Source organism: Panthera pardus, unplaced genomic scaffold (assembly GCF_024362965.1).
Source record: "Panthera pardus isolate Hobbes unplaced genomic scaffold, ASM2436296v1 HiC_scaffold_7, whole genome shotgun sequence".
Taxonomy (NCBI): Eukaryota; Metazoa; Chordata; class Mammalia; order Carnivora; family Felidae; genus Panthera; species Panthera pardus.
The window spans coordinates 81552035-81570646 of NW_026527002.1; the positions used below are offsets into that span (position 1 = coordinate 81552035).

Here is an 18612-nt window from a genome sequence, read left to right on the forward strand (position 1 = left end):
GACCCCCCAAGGGGGGCAGAGTTGTGAGGCCTCTGATTCTCACCGTTCCGGACCCTCTCCGGTGCCCGCCAGGCCCCCAGTCCAGCCCCTCCCGAGAGGCCTGGCCTGCTGGGGCCCCAGCACCGGTCAGCCCTGCACTCCCGCCGAGTGGGCACAGGACAGCTCCGCGGCCAGAGGGCTTTCCCCAAATAGGCTGTTTGCCCAGGAAAGGATCTGTCTCTAAACACAAAAATAAGCACACCTCCTGCCTCCCGCAATGGTTTCCCTGTTCTCCAGCCGCGTTTTATCCTGGGGCAAAACCGGAAAGAAGGAAGGGGGGTCGCGTGGGGGAGGAAGGAATGAAAGAGAAATGGAGAGGATGGGGGGAGGAAGAAAAGAGAAGAAGAAAGAGAAACGAGGCCAGTGGCGCCGTGACCCAGGACGGCATGTGCGGACGGCCCTCTTCTCCCCGGGGCCCGGAGCCCGATCCAGGCTCTCAGGTGCTGGGATCCGGGAGGGAGGCCGGGGTGCCGCGGGGAGAGCGCTGAGCGCAGCTCCCTGCCTGCCACTACCTCCTGGAAAAGACAGTTCCTGAGCCAGGCTTCCCGTCTGGTCCTCGATCCTTTCTCTGCCGGAGGAAAACTCGCTCTTCTGGCAGCAACAGCGAAAACTAAGGTGTCCTCGGCGAGAACCGGCCAGCAGACCCGCCCGTGCGGGAAGGGACACCCCCGGCCACTGGCGGTCCTCTTGAGTCCTTGGGGTCCCCGTCCTGAAGCGGGCTGGGCCGTGGGGTGCTGGTGGCCCCCCCCGCGTGCTGAGGCCTCCTCCGCGCCTGGTCCTTGAGTTCATTCCTGCGCCCCCACATTTCCACTCGTCTCCGCATCACTAGACATCGTGCTCCCCTCCTGAGGGCTCCAGATCTCAGCCGCGGGGTGGGGGGATTTTGCTCACACCCCCCACAGACACCCAACCTTCTTGCTACAAGTTTTATTCTAAGGCAGACGGGAGGCGACGGCACCTTCCGATGGAGACAAGAGGACCCTGCGCCCCGCACGGAACTGCAGCCGCCCCGACCCGGGAGGGCCTTCGCTGTCTCCAACAGGGGAGCCTCGCAGCGCACCCGGGGCGCCCTGCTGAGGGTGGCCGCCCGAGAGCTCGTCCTTCTAAACATGCGGACCACAGACGTTCACCTGCCTTGGTCCCATTGCAGAGGCTGGGGGTAGTCAACGAGGTCCGGCGGCTGCCCGGGACCCTTTAGGGTGACGTTTCCGGAGGTCCTGCTCCTCCCGGGTGCCCCCACGGTCCAGGCCTTGCTTGCCCTTTAGAAGACAGAGGCCAGGCCACCCCTCAGACAGGAGACTAGGGGCTCAGAAGAACTGGGGACGAACGAGCACTTGCCACCAGCATGCAATGGCGCCGCGCGTGGAGTCACCACCGAGGCCGGCCCCGGGCCCCGCTCCCTCAATCCCGCCTCAGTGGGAGCCTTGCTCCCTGCGGGGCAGCCCCAGAGGGTGAGGGGGCGGCCGCCTTCGGGGCCCAGCGGCTGACAGCAGCCTCGGCCACCACTCTGCTCGGCTTCTCCGCTCGGCCCAGGCGGGTGGCCCAGAGCTAAGGCAGGGCCCTGTCCAGGGACCCCCTTTTCTTTCCATTCAGGGAGAAATATGGCAAAAATGAAAGCCAGAGAAAAACCAACCAGGCTCTAGTGACTTTTGGATCTAAACGGATTTATTTTGTGTGTTTTTTCCCCCCTTTCCTCAGCTTCGTAGCAAATGAAAAAAATGATCCAACAAAACCCAACAACACAAGAAAACTTTGAACGACTTACGGCGTCTCTGCTCAGAGCGCCGGGCGGGAGCAGGCCCCGGGGGGAGCGCAGGCCTCGCGGGTGCCCAGGGGCCTGGCGGTCTGCAGGGCTCACATCGCCAGTGGCCACGCTACCTCCTCTCCGCGGGCTAGTCCAAAAAGCCACTGGGGCTTTTTAAAAGATTCCACAAACAAAACGAAACACAATTTAAATTAAAATAAAAACACTTTCTTCACTCGCCCCCATGCCGGGAGGTTCAGGCTGAAACCTCCTCTTAAAAAAAAAATTTTTTTTTTTTTTGCTAGAAATACTGTGCATTACTTTTTTTTTTTTTTCTTCTCTTCCACTTCTCTTGAAGATTAAAATAAGATATATTTCCCCAGGAGTCATAAATACGATCTGGTGCATAGAGAAATATCAGCAGGGGGTCCGGGCCAGCCCCCACCCGCAGAGCGCGGCGACCCCCCACCCCCCTCCCCCCCGTGAGTACTGTAGGGCAGCAGGACTGAACACGGCATAGGTAATACTCCTTGGCTTCAATCTCTAGGGGACGCCGGTGGCAGGGTGGGGGGCAGGCGGGCAGGAGGGCAGGCAGGGACCGGGCCCCTCCGAGCGAGCGACACATGCTGGGACACGCGGACGTCCGAGGGCGGACCCCGGCCGGGAACGAGGGGGCTTCCTCCGGGGTTTTCTTTCCTAATCACCGAGCAAAATAAATAGAGATACTTCGAAAATAAGATCGCTTTAAAAAGGAGTAGTAAAAAAGGGCAAGAAGGTGGGGCGGCAAAGACAGGCGGGGGGGGGGGGGAGGGGTCGCGCGGGGCGGCGTCCGGCGGGGAACCGCGCTCGGCGTATGTACAAACGGACGCCTGGAAGGAAGTTCGATCCGGCTCAACTTTCCTGGGAAGCCCCGCGCCCCGCGCGCACAGCGGCCGCGGCCACGTCCGGACGGCGAGCCGGGAAGGCAGGGGGCGCCGCGCGGCGAGACGGGGGGGTGGGGGTGGGGGCGGTGGGGGGGCTCCGGTCCGGCGCCTGCGGACGCGGCGGCGGGGCGCGCGGGGCCTGCCCGAGCGCGGAGTCCGAGCCTCTGGCCGGCGGCGGCGGCGGCGGCGGCGGCGCGGGCTCGGGCCCGGCGCTCACAGGAAGAAGTCGGGGGCGCCCTTGGCCGCGCCCGGCCCGGCCTGCGGCGGCGAGGACTCCCGCGGGAAGCCGGCCCCGCCCGCGCCCCCGGGGCCACCCCGGCCCGCCAGCTTCTCGTATTTCTCCTTGTACAGGTCCCGCTCCTTGGCCAGGCGCCCCACCTCCAGCTTCAGCTGCTCCACCTGGCTCTGGAGCTGGCACTTCTCGCTCTCCAGAATGTGCCGCTGCTGCACCCGCTTGAAGCGGCAGGACTGCGCGTAGCCGCGGTTTTTGAGCGTGCGCCGCTTCTGCTTCAGCCGGATGACCTCCTCCTTACTGAAGCCGCGCAGCTGCCGGTTCAGCTCGCGCACCGACATGGACACCAGCTGGTCGTCGGAGAAGCGCTCCTCCAGGCGCACGTGGTGGCCCGCGCCGCCGCCGCCGCCGCCGTGGCCCGCGCCGGAGTGGTGGCCCGCGCCGGCGTGGTGGTGGTGGTGGTGGTGGTGGTGGTGCGCGGCGTGGTGGTGGTGCGCGGCGTGATGCGCGCCGTGGTGGTGGCCGGCGCCCATGTCGTCCGCGCCGCCGCCGCCGCAGCCGCCGCCCGCGAAGCCCTGGCCCCGGAAAGCCTCGTAGGCCGCGGCGGCCGCCGGGTGGTGCGCGCCGTGGTGGCCGCTGCCGATGAGCGCCTCCACCGCGTCCTCGGGCGTCAGGTTGAGCGCCTCGGGGTTGAGGTGGTGCTGGTAGCCGCTCATCCAGTACAGATCCTCCAGCGCCGGCTTCCCCGAGGCGCCCCCGACGGCGCCCGGGCCCCCGCTCGTCGGCCCCGGGGCGGTCCCGGCCTGCGCCGCGCCGCCGCCGCCGCCGCCCCCCCGCGCCGCCGCCGCCGCCGCCGGTGCCCGGGCTGGGCGCGCAGAAGCTGGGCGAGGAGGGCACGGAGGAGCAAGGCGTGCTGAGCGGCGTCGAGGACAGCGAGCCGGGCGGCAGGCGGTGGCAGAAGCGCTCGGCCTCGGGCGGCTCCTTCTTCACCTCGAACTTCATCAGGTCGAAGTCGTTGACGTATTCGATGGCCAGCGGGCTGCTGGGCAGCTCGGCGCCCATCGCCAGCTCCGCGGCCATCGCCCGGGGCCCCGGCCCCGCCGCCGCCGCGCCCGGCTGCGCCCCGACGGGAGGCCGGGCGGCGGGGGGGGGGGGGGGGGAGGGAGCCGAGGGCCTCTCCCCCCCCTTCACTCCCACGGGCGGCGGGTCTCGGCGGGGGTGGCGCCCAGGCGCGCGGGGGAAAAGTTTCGCGCGGCCAACTTAGGGGCGGCCGCTGGGGACGCCGCCGGGCAGGGTTCTCGGGCGGCCCCGGCCGCACCCCGGGGCGGGGTGGCGCCGGCCGGCCGCGCTCTTCGTGCCCGCGTTGGCGGCCGGGCGGGCGGCCGGGAGGGTGGCGGTGCGGCCGCCGCCTCGGGCTGCTCGGGCTCCCCGCGCTCCGCCCGCGTACAACCGGCCCCGCCTCCACGGCTGAGCGCCGCGCCGCGCGCTCCCCTTTATAGAGCAGGGCATTCGGTCCCGCCTCTCTGGGCGGGGCGCGAGCCCCCAGGCCAATCGGAGCCCCGGACCCGCCGCCCTCATTTGCCTATCCCCATGGCAACCCGGAGCCCAGCTGTCAATCTCCTGCGGGGAACAGCTGTGGGAAGGGGTGCTGACTGGCCGCCGGCGAGAGGAGGGGGCAGGGCCCTCTGGTGGCCACCGGGGGGCACTGCACGCGCAGAGGGCGCGGGGCAGAGGGGTGCGGAGAACGCGGAGCGCGGGCGGCGCGGGGCCCGGTCTGCGGCCTCCAGGGCCTCGCACCCGCGACGGGGAGGCCGGAGAGTCTCGGGGAGCAGACGAGGCCCCTCGGTGCCTCGGTCTCCCCGCCGCCCCGCGGGCCGTGACCCCGCAGCCCCGATAGCGTGGCGGCGCCTGGACCTTCTGGCCTGCCGACACCGGTGCCACTGGGCGGCCGGGTCGGGCGCGGCGAGGGGAGTGCCGGCTATTTTTAGCCCCGCGGTTCGGGCGGGTTCAGGAATTTAGTCAACAAAGTTGCTGGCATCTCCGTTCGGCGGCTCCATCGCGGGACACCCGGCTCGGAGGGTGCGCGGCGCAGGTGGGGAAGAGGAGCGCGTGCCGGCGGGGGCGGGGCGCCGGGCCGAGGACCGGGGCCCGCGGCGCGGGTGCGTCCGGCTGCCCCAGGCTGTGGGGCTGTGCGCGCCCCCAAAGCGGAGAGCGGTCCTTGGCACACGCACCGTGCTGCGACGTGACCGAGAGCGCTGTCCCCTCCACCCCCCAACTGCTATACTGCTGTTATAGGACTTTTACAATTAACAAATTCAATCTTAAATATTAACATCTGTGCGTAGAAAGAAAATTCTGGAAGGACCTGGGCAGGAAGTCCCCAGGGCAGCTTGCTTTTTAGGTTGTTGCAGGCATAAATGTGTGTTAGTTTATAGTAACAAAAATTCGTACAATTGAGAGTGAAACCCCACTTCCTAAGATGTCATGGGGTGGCCCATCCCCACTGTGCCCCAAGGACACCACTCACCCCTTCCTCTTGCTCCCATCGTCCTCCAGGGAGGGCTCGCTGGGCTCTGCTGGGCAGGCAGGGCCACGCAGACCGTGAGGGTCCTCCCACCGCTGCAGGGATGGTTCAGCCAGTGGCTGGGAGCTTGGGCTCTGGGTTATACGGGTTGCCAGAGGCATTGCAGGGTTTGGGCCTCCCTTTAAAGTCCCCCGGTGTTCAGAGGGAGGCCCACACTCAGCCATCACCAAGTCCAGCTAAGCGGGGACAGTATTCCCCACATCCAGCCCCCAAATGTGATATTCAAGGATGCTGGGCCCTTGAACACGGACCAGACCCCTTCACGAGGCGTGCGGCTCTCGGTCACTCCTGCCCCCACTCATTCACTCACTGCCCCGGGGGAGAGGCTCCTGGGGCCAAGCAGGGCACCTATGTCCCTGACTGGCTTAGGCACTGGGCAAGCTCCCCAGCCCTGGATTTGGCCTTGGGGTCAGACTAGCTTTCTAGAAGTCCTTTGGGCCAGCAGGCTTGCCCTCAGCTCTTGCCCGCTCCTGGGGCCCTTACCACCTTCTCGGTCTGCTCCCTGACCTCTGTGTGGCCTCAGCAGAGCCCTCTTCCCGCTGGTTAGTCACAATCAGGCTGGGTGGGGAAGTGACCCAGAGTCCCTGCACACAGGCTTTGAAGGGCTCACCCCTGCAGGTGCCGCGCAGAATGGGCGTGATGGGCTCCTCAGCCCGGGGAAGGTGCTGGCCTTTGCTGCTCAGGTAGCAAGCAGCCTCCAAGCTTGCTGCTCCCCCCTCAGCACCGGGAGGGCACTCACAGCCGGGGCTGGGGGCCGAGTCCCTGAGGACCCAGGCCCGCCCTCCCACCTGTCACAGAGAAAGCGGACGGGCGTGCTGTCCTCTCGGCCCCTTCAACGGCCCGTCTGCAGCCGGCAGGGAGACACCGGTTCCGTGTGGTTCCTGAAAAGGCTCTTTCTCTGCCCGTGTGTCACCTCCGTGCCCTCTCAGGGCCTCACACCCACCCGACAATCAGTGCTTGAAGCAACGGACTTCCGTGGGGACCACCGCGTGGCTCATCGTGAAATGCACCCCAGGGGCGCCTGGGTGGCTCAGTCAGTTAAGTGACTTTTCACTTCAGCGTAGGTCACGATCTCGCGGTTTGTGGGATCGAGCCCCGCCTCAGGCTCTTAGGATTCTCTCTCTCCCTCTCTCTCTGCCCCTCCCGTGTTCTCTCTTTCTCTCAAAATAAATAAATAAACTCAAACAAATAAATGCTACCCTACAACTCCTTGAGTACCTGCTGTATGGCCCCGGGGGCATCTTCCATCGGGAAGGTGGCCCAGAGATCGCTGGTTGAAAGCAAGCCCGCTGGAGCGTGACGACACAAGGCAGGTTCTCACCACATTCGTGGGCTGTGTTGCCTGGGTTTGTCCCAGGCGTGAGAGGGCTGGTCTCTGACCCCGGCGGCTGGGAGGACACGAAAGCAGGGGGTGAGGGGACAGCTGCTGGCCGGAGCCACCGGCAGCATCTTTGGGCTCACGCCTGGCAGGGCGGGGCGGCCTCGGCTGGCTCGGCTCCCGTGGGGTCGCCACACGGTCGCCCAGTGGGCTGGTTGGGCTTCCTCGAAGCGAGGAGGCTGGTTCCCCGAGGGCCCGAGAGAGCCGGGGGGATGTGCCGGGCGATTTTGTGAGTCCCTCACTGCACGGTTGGTGGAGGCGTGGCGGCGGCCTGTCCACATCCGAGGGGAGGGACAGACGCCACGACCGTCCGGCAGACCGTGTAGTGAACTCTACCGTCACAGTGTCCTCGCAGGCAGCGAGCAGAAAACTAGCCACACGGTAACACGCTAGGGAATTACAGCGTGTCAGTGTTTCCTGCTGTTAGGAACAGTCACTCCACGTCTAGCCACTCAGCCCACGTGTCTTCTGTGTCTGTGCTCGGGTCCCGCAGAGCCCAGGTGGGGTCACGTGCAGTCCCTCCCTCCGTGGACGGACCCCTGCAGCTCAGTGGGTGGTCAGCAGGGCCATTTCCTGGAGTCTGGGGAACGGAGGCCCCGGCTTCTTGCTGCCCAGGGGGCTGGCGGACGCCCTCGGCTCCCCCGACCCCAAAGCTGCTCCCACTTGGCCAAAGGAGGAGAGCCCCGGGAGACTTACAGCATCAGGGGACAAGTCAGCTGGGTTCTGGGGTGGGAAGCATGTCCCCGTCTGCCCCTCAGGGGGAGGGGCCAGGCCAGGCGGGAGCAGGTTTGAGGTCAGCAGGGAGCCCAGCTGCGGTGGTGGTGGTGGTGTGGGGGGAGGGGGGGCGGGCCTGCCTGACGCCCTGCCCCACGCACCTCATCTCCCGGCAGGAAGCCACCCTTCCACCCTTGCCTGTGCTGTGCCACGTGGAGCCACTGGGTCCTTGATGTCTGACCCCACAGAGAATGTCAGCTGGATGGGTCATTTCTGTCCTGCCCCTGCTGCTCAGCCCGGGACAGGGTCTCATCCACTCCCGTTTCTTCCAGGGCTCAGTGACAGCAGGGTCCAGGGTCATGCCCTGTCCACTTAGGGGGCTCATTTGTACTTTAAACGAGGAGCCTGCTGTGTGCCAGGCACACTGGGCGGGGGTGGGGGGGGCACGCTCAGCAGGGTGGCAGGTGCCTCCTTGGGGCGGGGCTCCGGGCTGGGATGCCCATCCAACCAGGGGCGCTCCCCCAGTTCTCAGGTGAGGCCAGGCCCACCCTGCCCCAGTCCACGCCTCTTCGGCGGTGCTCCCACTTCAGGCACCTACCTCACCACACCCTGACACTGAAACCCCAGACAGACAGATGTCCAGAGACCCCCCCCCACCCCCGCCAGCTCAGAGCTTAGACGTGGCCCATGGCTCTGACCTCCAAAGCCCACCTCTCTGGGGCCCAGCCCGACACCTCCAGCTCAGAGGGCCAGTGGAGTGTCTCCTCCCCGCCCTGCTCCACGGTCTGAGCTGGTCCACCGGCCCGTGCCACCGCTGGCCACAGGGCTCCAGGGCTCCCCCCAACAGCCATCTCTGCCCCGGCCACCAGCAAGCGGCAGGACAGCCAGAGCGAGGGGCACAGGGCCGGGGGGCAGGCGGCCCTCGTGGGGCGGATCTCCGAGAGGGAGGCCGAGTGCCCCGCTGCACCAGGGCAGTCCCTGGGAGGGCGTGGGCCCGGGGCAAGGATGATAAGGGTCCAGGAGAGAGGCGGCCCTTCCCAGGTGTGCAGGAGTCCGTGCTGTGCCCTCAGCTGGCATCTTACTTTGTCTGGCTTGGTGCGGGCAGTGACCGGCGGGCACTCAGGTCCAAGGAACTGCCCCCTCGCCCGGCGCAGGAGCAGGGACTCTGACCAGGCAGAGGCTGAGGCTGACCAGGTCCCCACATGGGTCACAGGGAGTGTGTGGGGAGGTGGCCTCGGCCCAGAAGAGGGCAGCCGCTGGCCCGGCATCTCCTGCTTCCTGGAGTGCCCAACCCTTCCGGAGCCTTCCACACTGGCCCTCGTCAGACCAGCTGCACTGTGGGGCAGTGGGGCCTGGGTGGGAGCCACTGTCACACTGGCTTTACCAGCGGGCAGTGCTGGGGTGAGCGTGGGGCCGCCCGGTGGGCTGGGGGAGCCCCAGCCTGGGGGGCCTGTGTCGCCCTTGTTTACTGAGAAGGGAAGTGCAGGGAGGAGGCGAGGGTCTGAGGCGGCCACCGCTCAGATCGGGCTGGACCAACAACCCTGTGTCCATCTGTCTGGGAAAGGAGGCAGGATTACTCCCCAGGCCCCTCCCCTCACCAAAAGTTCAACCTTTGTGGGGAGGTCATGGTGGGTGCCAAGAGGGAGCCCCGAGGGGGAGGGGGCAGGAAGCCCCCTTGGCTGTGCTGTGCTCGTGCCGTGCCGGCCGAGAGCCCCCGGGACCACCACGGTCCCAGGCCGGCGCCCCCGGTTCTGCGGTCTCCCCACTGTCGGTACCGAGCCCGGACTCTGGCCCCCACTGCGTCATCCGCCCCGCTCCTGCGAGGGCCCGGGCCGAGGCTGACACGGATGGACCCCAAGGGGTGGCTGGGGCGGAGGGCCGGCCCGCAGTGGGGACTCCGCCGTTTGCTGATGGGGAGTCGCTTGCTTTCCGGCCGGTGTGACCCCAGAGTCCACCATCCGGCTGCATGGACCGCAGCAGGGCCCAGGAGCCCCGGGGACGCCCACGTGGGGTCCCAAGGACGTCAAACTCTTGTTCTGTCCGACCGACCAGGTGCCTTGCCCTGAACAGCCCTGGTCCTCCTCACCTCTGGGGCTGGCACACCTCACAGACGGGGACTGGCGGAGAGCAGGAGCCCCCCCACTCCGATCCTCACCGCCACCTCGTGGGTGCTCCAGGCCGAGGCCACTGGGGCAGCAGCGACTGAGGGAGGAGCGTGGCGGCCAGCCCCGGAGCGGCCGGGGAAACACCCTGAATGGCTCTGTGCCCCTCGATCCTTGTCAGACCAGACTCCATCCCAGGGCCTTGAGCTGAGGCTACGACCCCCCGCCAGGAGGCCCCGACTCCCTCCAGAAGCACAGACACTTCTGGCATGGGCGGGGTGAGCCTGGACAAGCTGCTTCATGGCTCAGGCCACCCCGGCCTGCCCTCTAGCCCCTGCCTCGGCCCAGCCACTGTCCTGAGACACCCAGGGGAGGGGCCGGGGGGGGCTGGGGGGCTTGGGGGACCCTGGCCCCAGCCTGTTGCATCCAACACGTCCCCAGGGCTCCCTCCAGGGCCTCTCCTCACCACAAATCACGCTGGCTTGGCCGCAGGGGAGAGGCTGTCCCCGACCCTGTGAGCCACTTCAGGGAGCCATTTCAGGGACTGGGGAGGAGCGCAGGCATTCCTGCCCACAGGCCCCGTAGCTGCCAGGAGTCTGTGGCCAGCCCCTCAAAATTCGGCCCCCAGGGCCCAATGCCGTCCATCTGCGCTGGTGCGCGGCGGCAAGGCCGGGTGGCGGTGTGACACGTGACAGCAGCCAGAACAGGCAAGCAGACACAGGACGGGACCTTTATTGCTGAACACAAAACACCCACCGGGGAGTCCCGGGGGGAGGGCTAGGGCGTGTGCCGCGCGGCGGCTGCCGCACCCACAGCAGGCACAGGCCCCGCGGCGAGCCCTGCCCGGCACCCCTCTGGGCTGGGGGTCGGGGTCCAACCCGGGTGCAAGGCTGAGGGCCCAGGGGTGGGAAGGTGAGTGTGCGGAGGGGTGGCAGGACAGGGCCCCGCCCAGGGGAGAAGGTGAGCCCCTGGGCACACACTGGTCACAGAAGGCCGGGAGCCAGGCAGGCAGAGCGGCGACCCCGGGGCCCCAGGGTGGGGCTCGGTGGCAGGTGGCCCCTCCTCTGGGGCGGTGGCAGGCGGAGCCTCCTTCCTCTCCAGGAACGAGGGGCTGAGGTAGGCGCGGGCTGGCCCCCTGGGCCCTCACAGGCGGGGTTTGATGTGCAGAGTTTTCCCTGTTCCGAGAAGGGCAAAGGTCAGGTGCCAGGATCCCCCCACTCCCACCCCCCGCAGCCGGGGAGGAATGCCCCTCCCGCCAAAGCTTCTGGGTCAGGAGGGGGGTGACTCCATCAAGCCCCGGCCTGCACAGCAACGAGGGCAAGCTGCTCCGGTCAGGCGGCCGTCCGGCCCCGCCCACCCTGGGGTCCGGCGGCCCCGCCCACCCTGGGGTCCGGCAGCCTCGCGGTGCGCAGGCCGGGTCCCAGGCAGGAGCCACAGCGATCTGCCGGCTGAGCTATAAATACCAGGTGCACGCGGCCTGCGCCAGACTCCGAGACCCACGGCTCCCCTCCCACCTGCAACACGGCTGCCAGACGCACACGTGGAGGCTGAGCTGTGCCTTCAACCTCAAAAGTCACACGTGTGAGCAGGGGGGAAGGGACCTGGGTCCCCGGTGCGGTGACAGGGCCTGGGGGCAGGAGGGCCAGGGAGGGAGAGGCCGCGGTCTGGTGGGCAGGGAGGTCTTCCCCCAGCACAGCAGGGGCCTGGGGGCAGACGGTCAGGTCACGTCCGCAGGGGTCCCTACCCTGTGTGCCCCGCGCTCCCTGGGAGTCAGTGCCCGCCCTCTGCTATGAGAGCTCCAGGCCCCGGCTCAGGCTGGCATCACCCCCCGCCACGGGCGCCTCCATGTGGCTGCCCACAGGCACCGCACTCTCTATGTGCCCCTGGGAGCCCGCCTCTCCTCCTGGGCCCCCACTCAGGGCTGAGGACTCCAGTCACCGGCTGGGCCGAGCCAGAGCCCAGAAGCCAGGCCCGCCCAGCCGGGGCTCCAGGCCTGCACACTGCACTGGCCTCTGCCCACAGGCCTCACCCCTACCGGGTGACTGCTTGAGTAGGTGCAGCCAGCCAGCCTGGGCCTGCCTCCGCCTGCCCCTCTAGCTCCGGCCCCGGCCAGGGTGGGGGAGGCCCGGGCAGGAAATGAAGGCTGATGGGGCCTCCGAGGCCAGCGGGAGCCTCTGTGGCCTCTCCCGGGCCAGCCTCCACTGGCACTGGGCTTGGCTGCCTCAGGGCCCCCATCCGCCCCCTCCCCACCCCAGGGAGGCCCACCCGGATGGAAGGTGCTGGTGCCCTGGTCCCAGACGGGCAGGTGGAGCGGCCCCGAGGCGGGGGCTGTACACAGGCACCGCGGGTCCCGGCCCCTCGGAGGCAGGCGTTTGAGCGTGCTCAGCGGGGCCGTTAGGGAAGGCTGCGGCAAGCATCTTCCATTAACGTTACGACCGTGAAATATGACAATAAAATGATGGCCGTATGGTCGCAAATTTGCAGCCCGCCGAGCTGCGTGGGGTTTATCGTCACTCAAACGCGCGGAGAGCTGTAAAATGTTTACAGAAAGGGTCGTTTGCAGCCATAAAATCCTCTTTTCTCTCCTAAACAAGGCTGAGTGGAGCCATTTACCAAGCCCCAAACGTTCATCGGGGGAGAGGGAACATCTGTTCTCTCCAGGAGTGTGCGGTGATCTTCCAGAACAAATTAACAGAAATGGGCGCTTTCTAATTAAATCAGCCCTCGGCTGGGGTGGCCTGTGCGGGCGGCCGCTGCTGCGCTCACACCTTGGCCAGCTCTGTCCCCGTGGGCCCGAGGCGCGCCCCTGCCAGCGTGGGAGTGGGGGGGGGGGGGCCGCGGACGCGGCACCATCAGCGCCCGGCCCATGCGGGGCGCTCACGAACCATCCGGGCCCCACCTGGGAGTCCTGACCCGGTGGGGCTGTGGGGAGCACTGAAAAAGAGCCCCCGGCCGTGCCACGCCGGGCTTCAAGGGGCCAAGCTGCCTACCTGAGTCCTTAGTTGGGGGGCTCCTGGGGGTCCGGGCCCTGGGCTGGCCTCCTGGGCTCGGCGAGGACTGCAGGGAGATGAAGGAAGGCAGCTTGGGGAGGCTGCTGGAGCTCGTGGCTGCAGAGGCAGCCTCCTCCCGGAAAGACAGCTCCTCTTGGTCCAAGGACAGGGAGGGGGAGGGAGGGGTGGGGGAGGAGGGGGAGAGGAGGGAGGAAGAGGAGGGGGTGGAGGAAGGGGAGGGGGAGGAGGGAGGCTTTGCTGACAGGGGAGAGCCCGAGGCTGCAGCTAACACCCTTGGGGAGGAGGGAGGGGAGGCTGAGCCAGCAGCCACAGAGGTGGGGGAGCTGGGCGTCTGTCTGGTGGGGCGCTGGGCAGCCGAGGACTTCCTGTGGGAAAGGAAGGGGAGCAGAAGTGTGAGGGTGGGTGGCCGCCCGGCAGGGCTGGAGTCCGGAGGGCACCAGCCGACCAGCTATGCGGCACCTGTCCCAGCAGCCACCGGGCATCGCCATTCAGGTCTGAGGCCAGCCCTCGGCCCCGGAGGACAGGCCGGTGACGACAAGGGGCCTCTGGCCTGAGGCAGCTGGGGTGAGCCTGGCCGGTGAGCCCCAGTTCCCACTGACCCTGCCCTCACCTGCCACAGTCCACTCACGGGACAGGTGAGCACGTGGGGCCCCAGCCACGAGTATCACCCAGAATCTTCCCTTTCCTGGGGAGTGGGAGTGGGTAGCTGAGAAGCCCCCACCTTCCTCCATGGGACAGGGACTGGGCATTCCCACATAGGCTGGTCCAGGCCAGGGATGTCCTTGGCTCTGTCCAGCCTGGAGGTGTAGGGTGGGGCACCTCTGGAGGTCACTGGATCCTCAACTTTGAACTGAGGTTTTTTTTGGGTCTGAAGCTCTAAGAGCTGGGATGGGGTGTAGGGTCTCCCCGGGAGGATGGTCTCCCAGCGTGGGGAGGGACTGCTTCCGGAACCCCCCTCCCCGCCCCCCCCCACCCCCCCACTGTCCCAAGCTTACACACATAGCACCCACTGGCCCCGTCACCTGGGTCCGTGGCTGGAGGCGGCCTTGCTCTTGGGTGACGCGCTGCTGGGCTCCGGGGCCGGGGCTGAGGCCGCCCGCCGGCCAGGGCGCTTCTGGTTGCGGTGCAGCAGCTGGCACTGGGCGCCCCGGGGGCAGACGCCCCTGCGAGAGAAATCGGGGCACAGCAGCGTGTGCTTCTTCTTGCACTGCGGGGGGGAAGAGGGCAGCCGGGTGAGCAGGTCAAGGCCTCTGCACCAGGCGGGGCGGCCCTGCCTGCTCAGTCCCCCGGGGCCTGAGGGCCAGAGACTTCCTGTTGGAAGGCTGAAAGCCCCAGGCCAGAGCAGCCTGCGCCCCCACCCGCCCGTGCCCCCTGGGTGATCAGAAGGGCCCTGGGCTGGACTGACGGCAGGGACCGGGCTGGCCCAGGGGTCTCCTAGGCTGGTATAGGAATTCTCAGGCCACTAATCCCCTCTCTGGACCGCAGCACCCCATCCTGGCTGAAGATGGAGACGTGGGGGGAGGCTCAATGCGTGGAGGGCCCTATGCATGGGGTTTAGGCTCCAAGCCCAGGGGTGCCCAGGTCGGCCGAGGCCAGCCGCACACCCGATCCACCCCACCTGTCACGGCGGCTAATTATACCCGGCTTGGGACGCGCCATCCAGCAGGTGCTCTGTGCAGCACGGGGCCTCAGCTCCACCCACCAGGCCCACAGGGAGCCAGGAAGCCCCTGCCCATGGCCAGTCTTAGGGGGCACAATGTGGGGGGGGTGTGTGTGTGGAATGTAGCAAGTGTCCCTCGTGTTGGACCAGCCACCGGGAGAGACACTGTCCTGACAGGACCCACTGCAGGGGCCCCGCCAATCCGTCCAGAGCCGAGTTTCAAGCAGCCAGGCCGCAGTGCTCACACCCAGTCCGGGAGGCTGTGTGCTGGCTGAACCACTTGGAAATATGTGGCAACAGCTCTGAAACCTGCCTCTTGGAAGCCCGTCCCCGGAGCCCTGGACCTGGGCCCTGCTCCCAGCACCCAGGACAAAGAGCCTGGCTGAGGACCCCGCGGAGTGCGTGCCCGTTCTCTGAGCACAATCTGGGCACTGGCCCCATTCAGGCCCCACACCTGCCCCTCGGCTGCCACCGATGGACTGGAAGCCCCTCACGCTCATGCCAGGGGGCCGGAGCTGGTGGGGCCATCTGGGCAGCAGGACCCCCAAACGCACACTTGCACCCCCCTCCCAGCTAGCCCCCCCTGCCCCCGAGAGAAGGCTGATGTGTGCTCGCTTGCTTTCAGGACACGGGGTCCTGAAACGCAGGGGCCCCGCCGCCGTGGGTTCCGCTCTAAGACCAGGAGAGTGCAGGGCACTGGTGTACCAGGGCAAGGGCGGGCGGCGGGCCCTTCTGCAGGGGAGTGGTGGGTGGAGAGAGCCTGGCACCGGACAAGAGGTGACCCGGATGCCGAGTGCATATCGGGGGGCGGCCGGCGGGCGGCTGGGCCCACGCTGTCCCGTGTGGAGCCCACGAGCCACGCGGAGGCTCCGAGCCACGGCGGTGCCGCGGGCTCGGCAGACAAGGACGAACGTAAAAGGCCACACCGATGTTTCCTCCGTGACTGTGCGGTGGAAGGTGTGACGGGTCAGGTTAATACAATTCATTTCACCTGCTCTGCTTTACTCTTCTAAGGTGGCCACAAGAAAACTCAGAATCTCACGTGTGGCTCACATCTGGCCTACTGGATGGTGCTGGTCTGAGCTGGCCCCCTCCCTGGCACAGCCACACGTCGAGGGTCGAAGGTACAGAATGTTCCCAAACCATCCACAGGCCGTCAAGAAAGGAAAATGATGGACAAAAAGCGACTCAGAAATATACTGGACACAAACGGAGTCTCCAATTTCAAAGGCCGGACGTCTTCGTCCAGACCAAGCCCACAGATGCGGGAGCAAAGCCAAACAACCATGCAGGAGCCCCAGAAAACCCCCCAAAGGCCTGGAAATGAAGAAACACGCTACTGAATTCTCCACGGGTCAAACACGAAATCACGGAAATGAGGTAACGGTGAGAACTGGGCGCCAGTACTGAGCCACGCGTCAGGAGCAGCTCCCGCGCCGGGAGACAGGTCGCAGCCTGCAGGCTTCTGTCAGCAGAGAGGCTCCTGCTCGACACGCGGGGACAGCAGAATGGCCCAAACCCAGCAGAGGGAAGGAAACAGAAGGTAAAAAAAGAAAGAAAAGAAATACCAAAAGGGGAGCAAACCCGAGAGAGCCGAGAGTTGGTTCTGAAGAAACGAATCGATTTGTCCAACAAGACGGACTGGGAGACGAAGAGGCCAGCACAGAACACGAGGAAGGACAAACGGGCCGTAGCTGGTGACCCTGCTGAACAACAAAACGCTACCGATACAACATCAAGAAGAAACTTTACACGAATGAACTTGAAAACACAGATGAAACTGACAAATTCCAGAAAAACTGTCAAGAAAAAAATAAAACCTGGACAAATACTCCTATGGCCATAAAGGCATGTGAACCAGTAGTCAAAAAATAAAGCAAGTTCCAGCCCAAGGTTTTCCTGGAAGTTCTACCAATATTCAGTGTACTACCCAACCCTGCAGGAACTGGTCCACAGAACAGGGATGAGAGGACACTCCTCAACCCGGTGACAGGGCTGGGGCACTCCTAAAAATAAAACCTGACCGATGAGATCACAAACAGAGGCCATTTGCACTCATGCCTGAGGGTTCAAAGGTCACACACACATTATAAACAAATGGGAGTCCTGCCGTGTATCCCGACTAACAGACCAGGACTAAGACGAGTGCGCCTCAAGAATGCAAGGTTAGTTTAACATTAGAAAATCAACAAGCAGAATTTCGCACATTAACAGACTCAACACATGGGATCATATGATCACCTCAACAGCTACAAAAAGTATTTAATAAATCCAGCATGAATTCAAAGTTTAACAGATTACTGATTGGATGGTACTTTCTTAGCTTAACATAAAGGGTTTCTAAGAAGAATGTTCCAAAAGCATCACTTGTCATGAGGAAAGGGTGGAAGCCCACTCCCATCACTGGTACACTGTGCTGGGGTCATAGCCAGAGTAGAGACAAGAAAAAGAAAGAAAAGACGTTTGAACTCAAAGGAGGGAAGAAATGGCCATTATTTGCCGAAGATACATTTCTTTAGGAAAACCCAAAAGAATCTATGGATAAATTATAACAATCGCTAATACAGTTCAGCAAGGTTCCTGGAAACAAAATGAATATAACGAATTCCACATCTAGATACCCATGAACGTTCAAAAAATAAGAATTTTTATTTTGTTATTTATAAAAATAATAAAAGTGACAAATAAATCTAACAAAGGTACAGAACTTCAGTAAAAGGCAGCACACGAGTGGCCTACCTAAGAGCCAGATGCCCGGCTCACTCATGGGCGGGCAGACAAGGGCCAATTCTCACCAAACCGAGACAGAGATTCAGGACACTCTCCATAAAAATTCCAACTTTTTATTTTACTTTTTTAACTTACATTGGATCTACAATATATTTCTGGGAGGATAAAGGACAAGGAGAGTGAAAACAGCTGTGGAGAAGGACAAGGTGAAAGAATCTATGACCAGGAATTACCGCGAAGTTCAAGTAATCCCAGAGCACCAGCCGGCTCAAGGGGACATAAGGAACAGGGCAGGGAGCCCGCCTCGCCGCGCTGCCTGCAGACCCCGGGGACAGGGACAGACGGCCCTGGGCCCGACCCTACAGCACAGCTGTCCCGGGCGGGACTAAAGGGGCCGGGCCCACATGTGAAAGGCCGGCCTAGGGGCTCGGGGAAGGAGGAGGATTTCTCCGGCAAGACACAGATGTGCAAACCTTCACCACCGATAAAGTCATTTCCATTATAATTAAGAACTTTTGTTCTTCAAAATAACACCACGAAAAAGGAAAAAAATTAATTACAAAGAAGATAACTGTCATTTATATGACTGACAAAAGATTAACGCCCAGAATGTTTCATATTTATGTATTTTTATGTTCATATTTAGATTTCATAAATTTCCTGTGAATCCACAAGAGGAAACCAACCCAGAGGAAAAATGTCCCCACCCTCACTTAAAAAAAAAAACAACAGGGGGCGCCTGGGTGGCTCAGTCGGTTGAGCGTCTGACTTCGGCTCAGGCCATGATCTCGCAGTCTGTGAGTTCGAGCCCCACATCGGGCTCTGTGCTGACAGCTCGGAGCCCGGAGCCTGCTTCGGATTCTGTGTCTCCCTCTCTCTCTGCCCCTCCCCTGTTTGTGCTCTCCCTCTCTCTCTCAAAAAATAAAATAGACATTTAAAGAGAAGTTAAAAATTTAAAAAAACCCAACAAAACCCCACCTAGTTTTCAGAAAGGGAGGCAAAAAGGTTCAAACATAGGGAAGGCATTTTGCCTCATCAAATCCAGTAAAGGCAAATTAAAAAATGCAATGAGGTAACCTTTTGTCCTTCAAACGGTCAAAAAGAAAAACAGAGGTTGAACGTCACCAAGTGCGGGCAAGAAAACTGGCCTACGAGTGTGAACGGGCAGAAGCCGCCGGGAAGCCATCTCAGTTGTCCACCACAGCAGACCAGTGCCCTCCAGACCCGGGCCGGGGCCTTGCCTGTGACGCGCTACAGCCCCGATCCCCGCGGCCCGGAGGCGGAGCCTGCGTCACGCCAGGCTGCCTTCGGTGAAGCACATTCCATTTCACAGGGGTGAGGCCGAGAGAGGCCAGGACCGACCGCACTGCCCACCTGTGCTTGCCCCCACAGTCACCGAGGGGCTCCCAGGGTCCCTGCTCCCTTCCCAGGCCCCGGCCCCACCGGCTGCCTGCTCCAGGCCAGACAGGACCGCAGAAGAGCTGGTGCGGGAGGG

At 64.2% G+C, this 18612-nt stretch overlaps 2 protein-coding genes across 3 annotated transcripts in view; both read right to left on the reverse strand.

Moving 5' to 3' along the window:
* Positions 1-1694: 1694 nt before the first annotated feature.
* On the reverse strand, positions 1695-4387 carry MAFA (MAF bZIP transcription factor A). The gene is given in 2 exon segments (XM_019434997.2): positions 1695-3771; positions 3773-4387. Coding segments are annotated over 2 exon segments (1098 nt in total). The 5' UTR covers positions 4019-4387; the 3' UTR covers positions 1695-2919.
* A 6045-nt stretch (positions 4388-10432) lies between these two features.
* ZC3H3 (zinc finger CCCH-type containing 3) overlaps positions 10433-18612 on the reverse strand; it is an 83131-nt gene continuing 74951 nt past the window's right edge. The window contains exons 10-12 of one of the 2 annotated variants that reach the window (XM_053896099.1): positions 13750-13934; positions 12707-12773; positions 10433-10891 (exon numbers count right to left, since the gene is read on the reverse strand). In XM_053896099.1, coding sequence (XP_053752074.1) covers positions 10700-10891; positions 12707-12773; positions 13750-13934 — 444 coding nt within the window. In that variant the 3' untranslated portion in view covers positions 10433-10699. Of the gene's footprint in view, positions 10892-12706; positions 13093-13749; positions 13935-18612 lie in introns of both variants that reach the window. The other variant, XM_053896098.1, reaches the window with a different exon arrangement.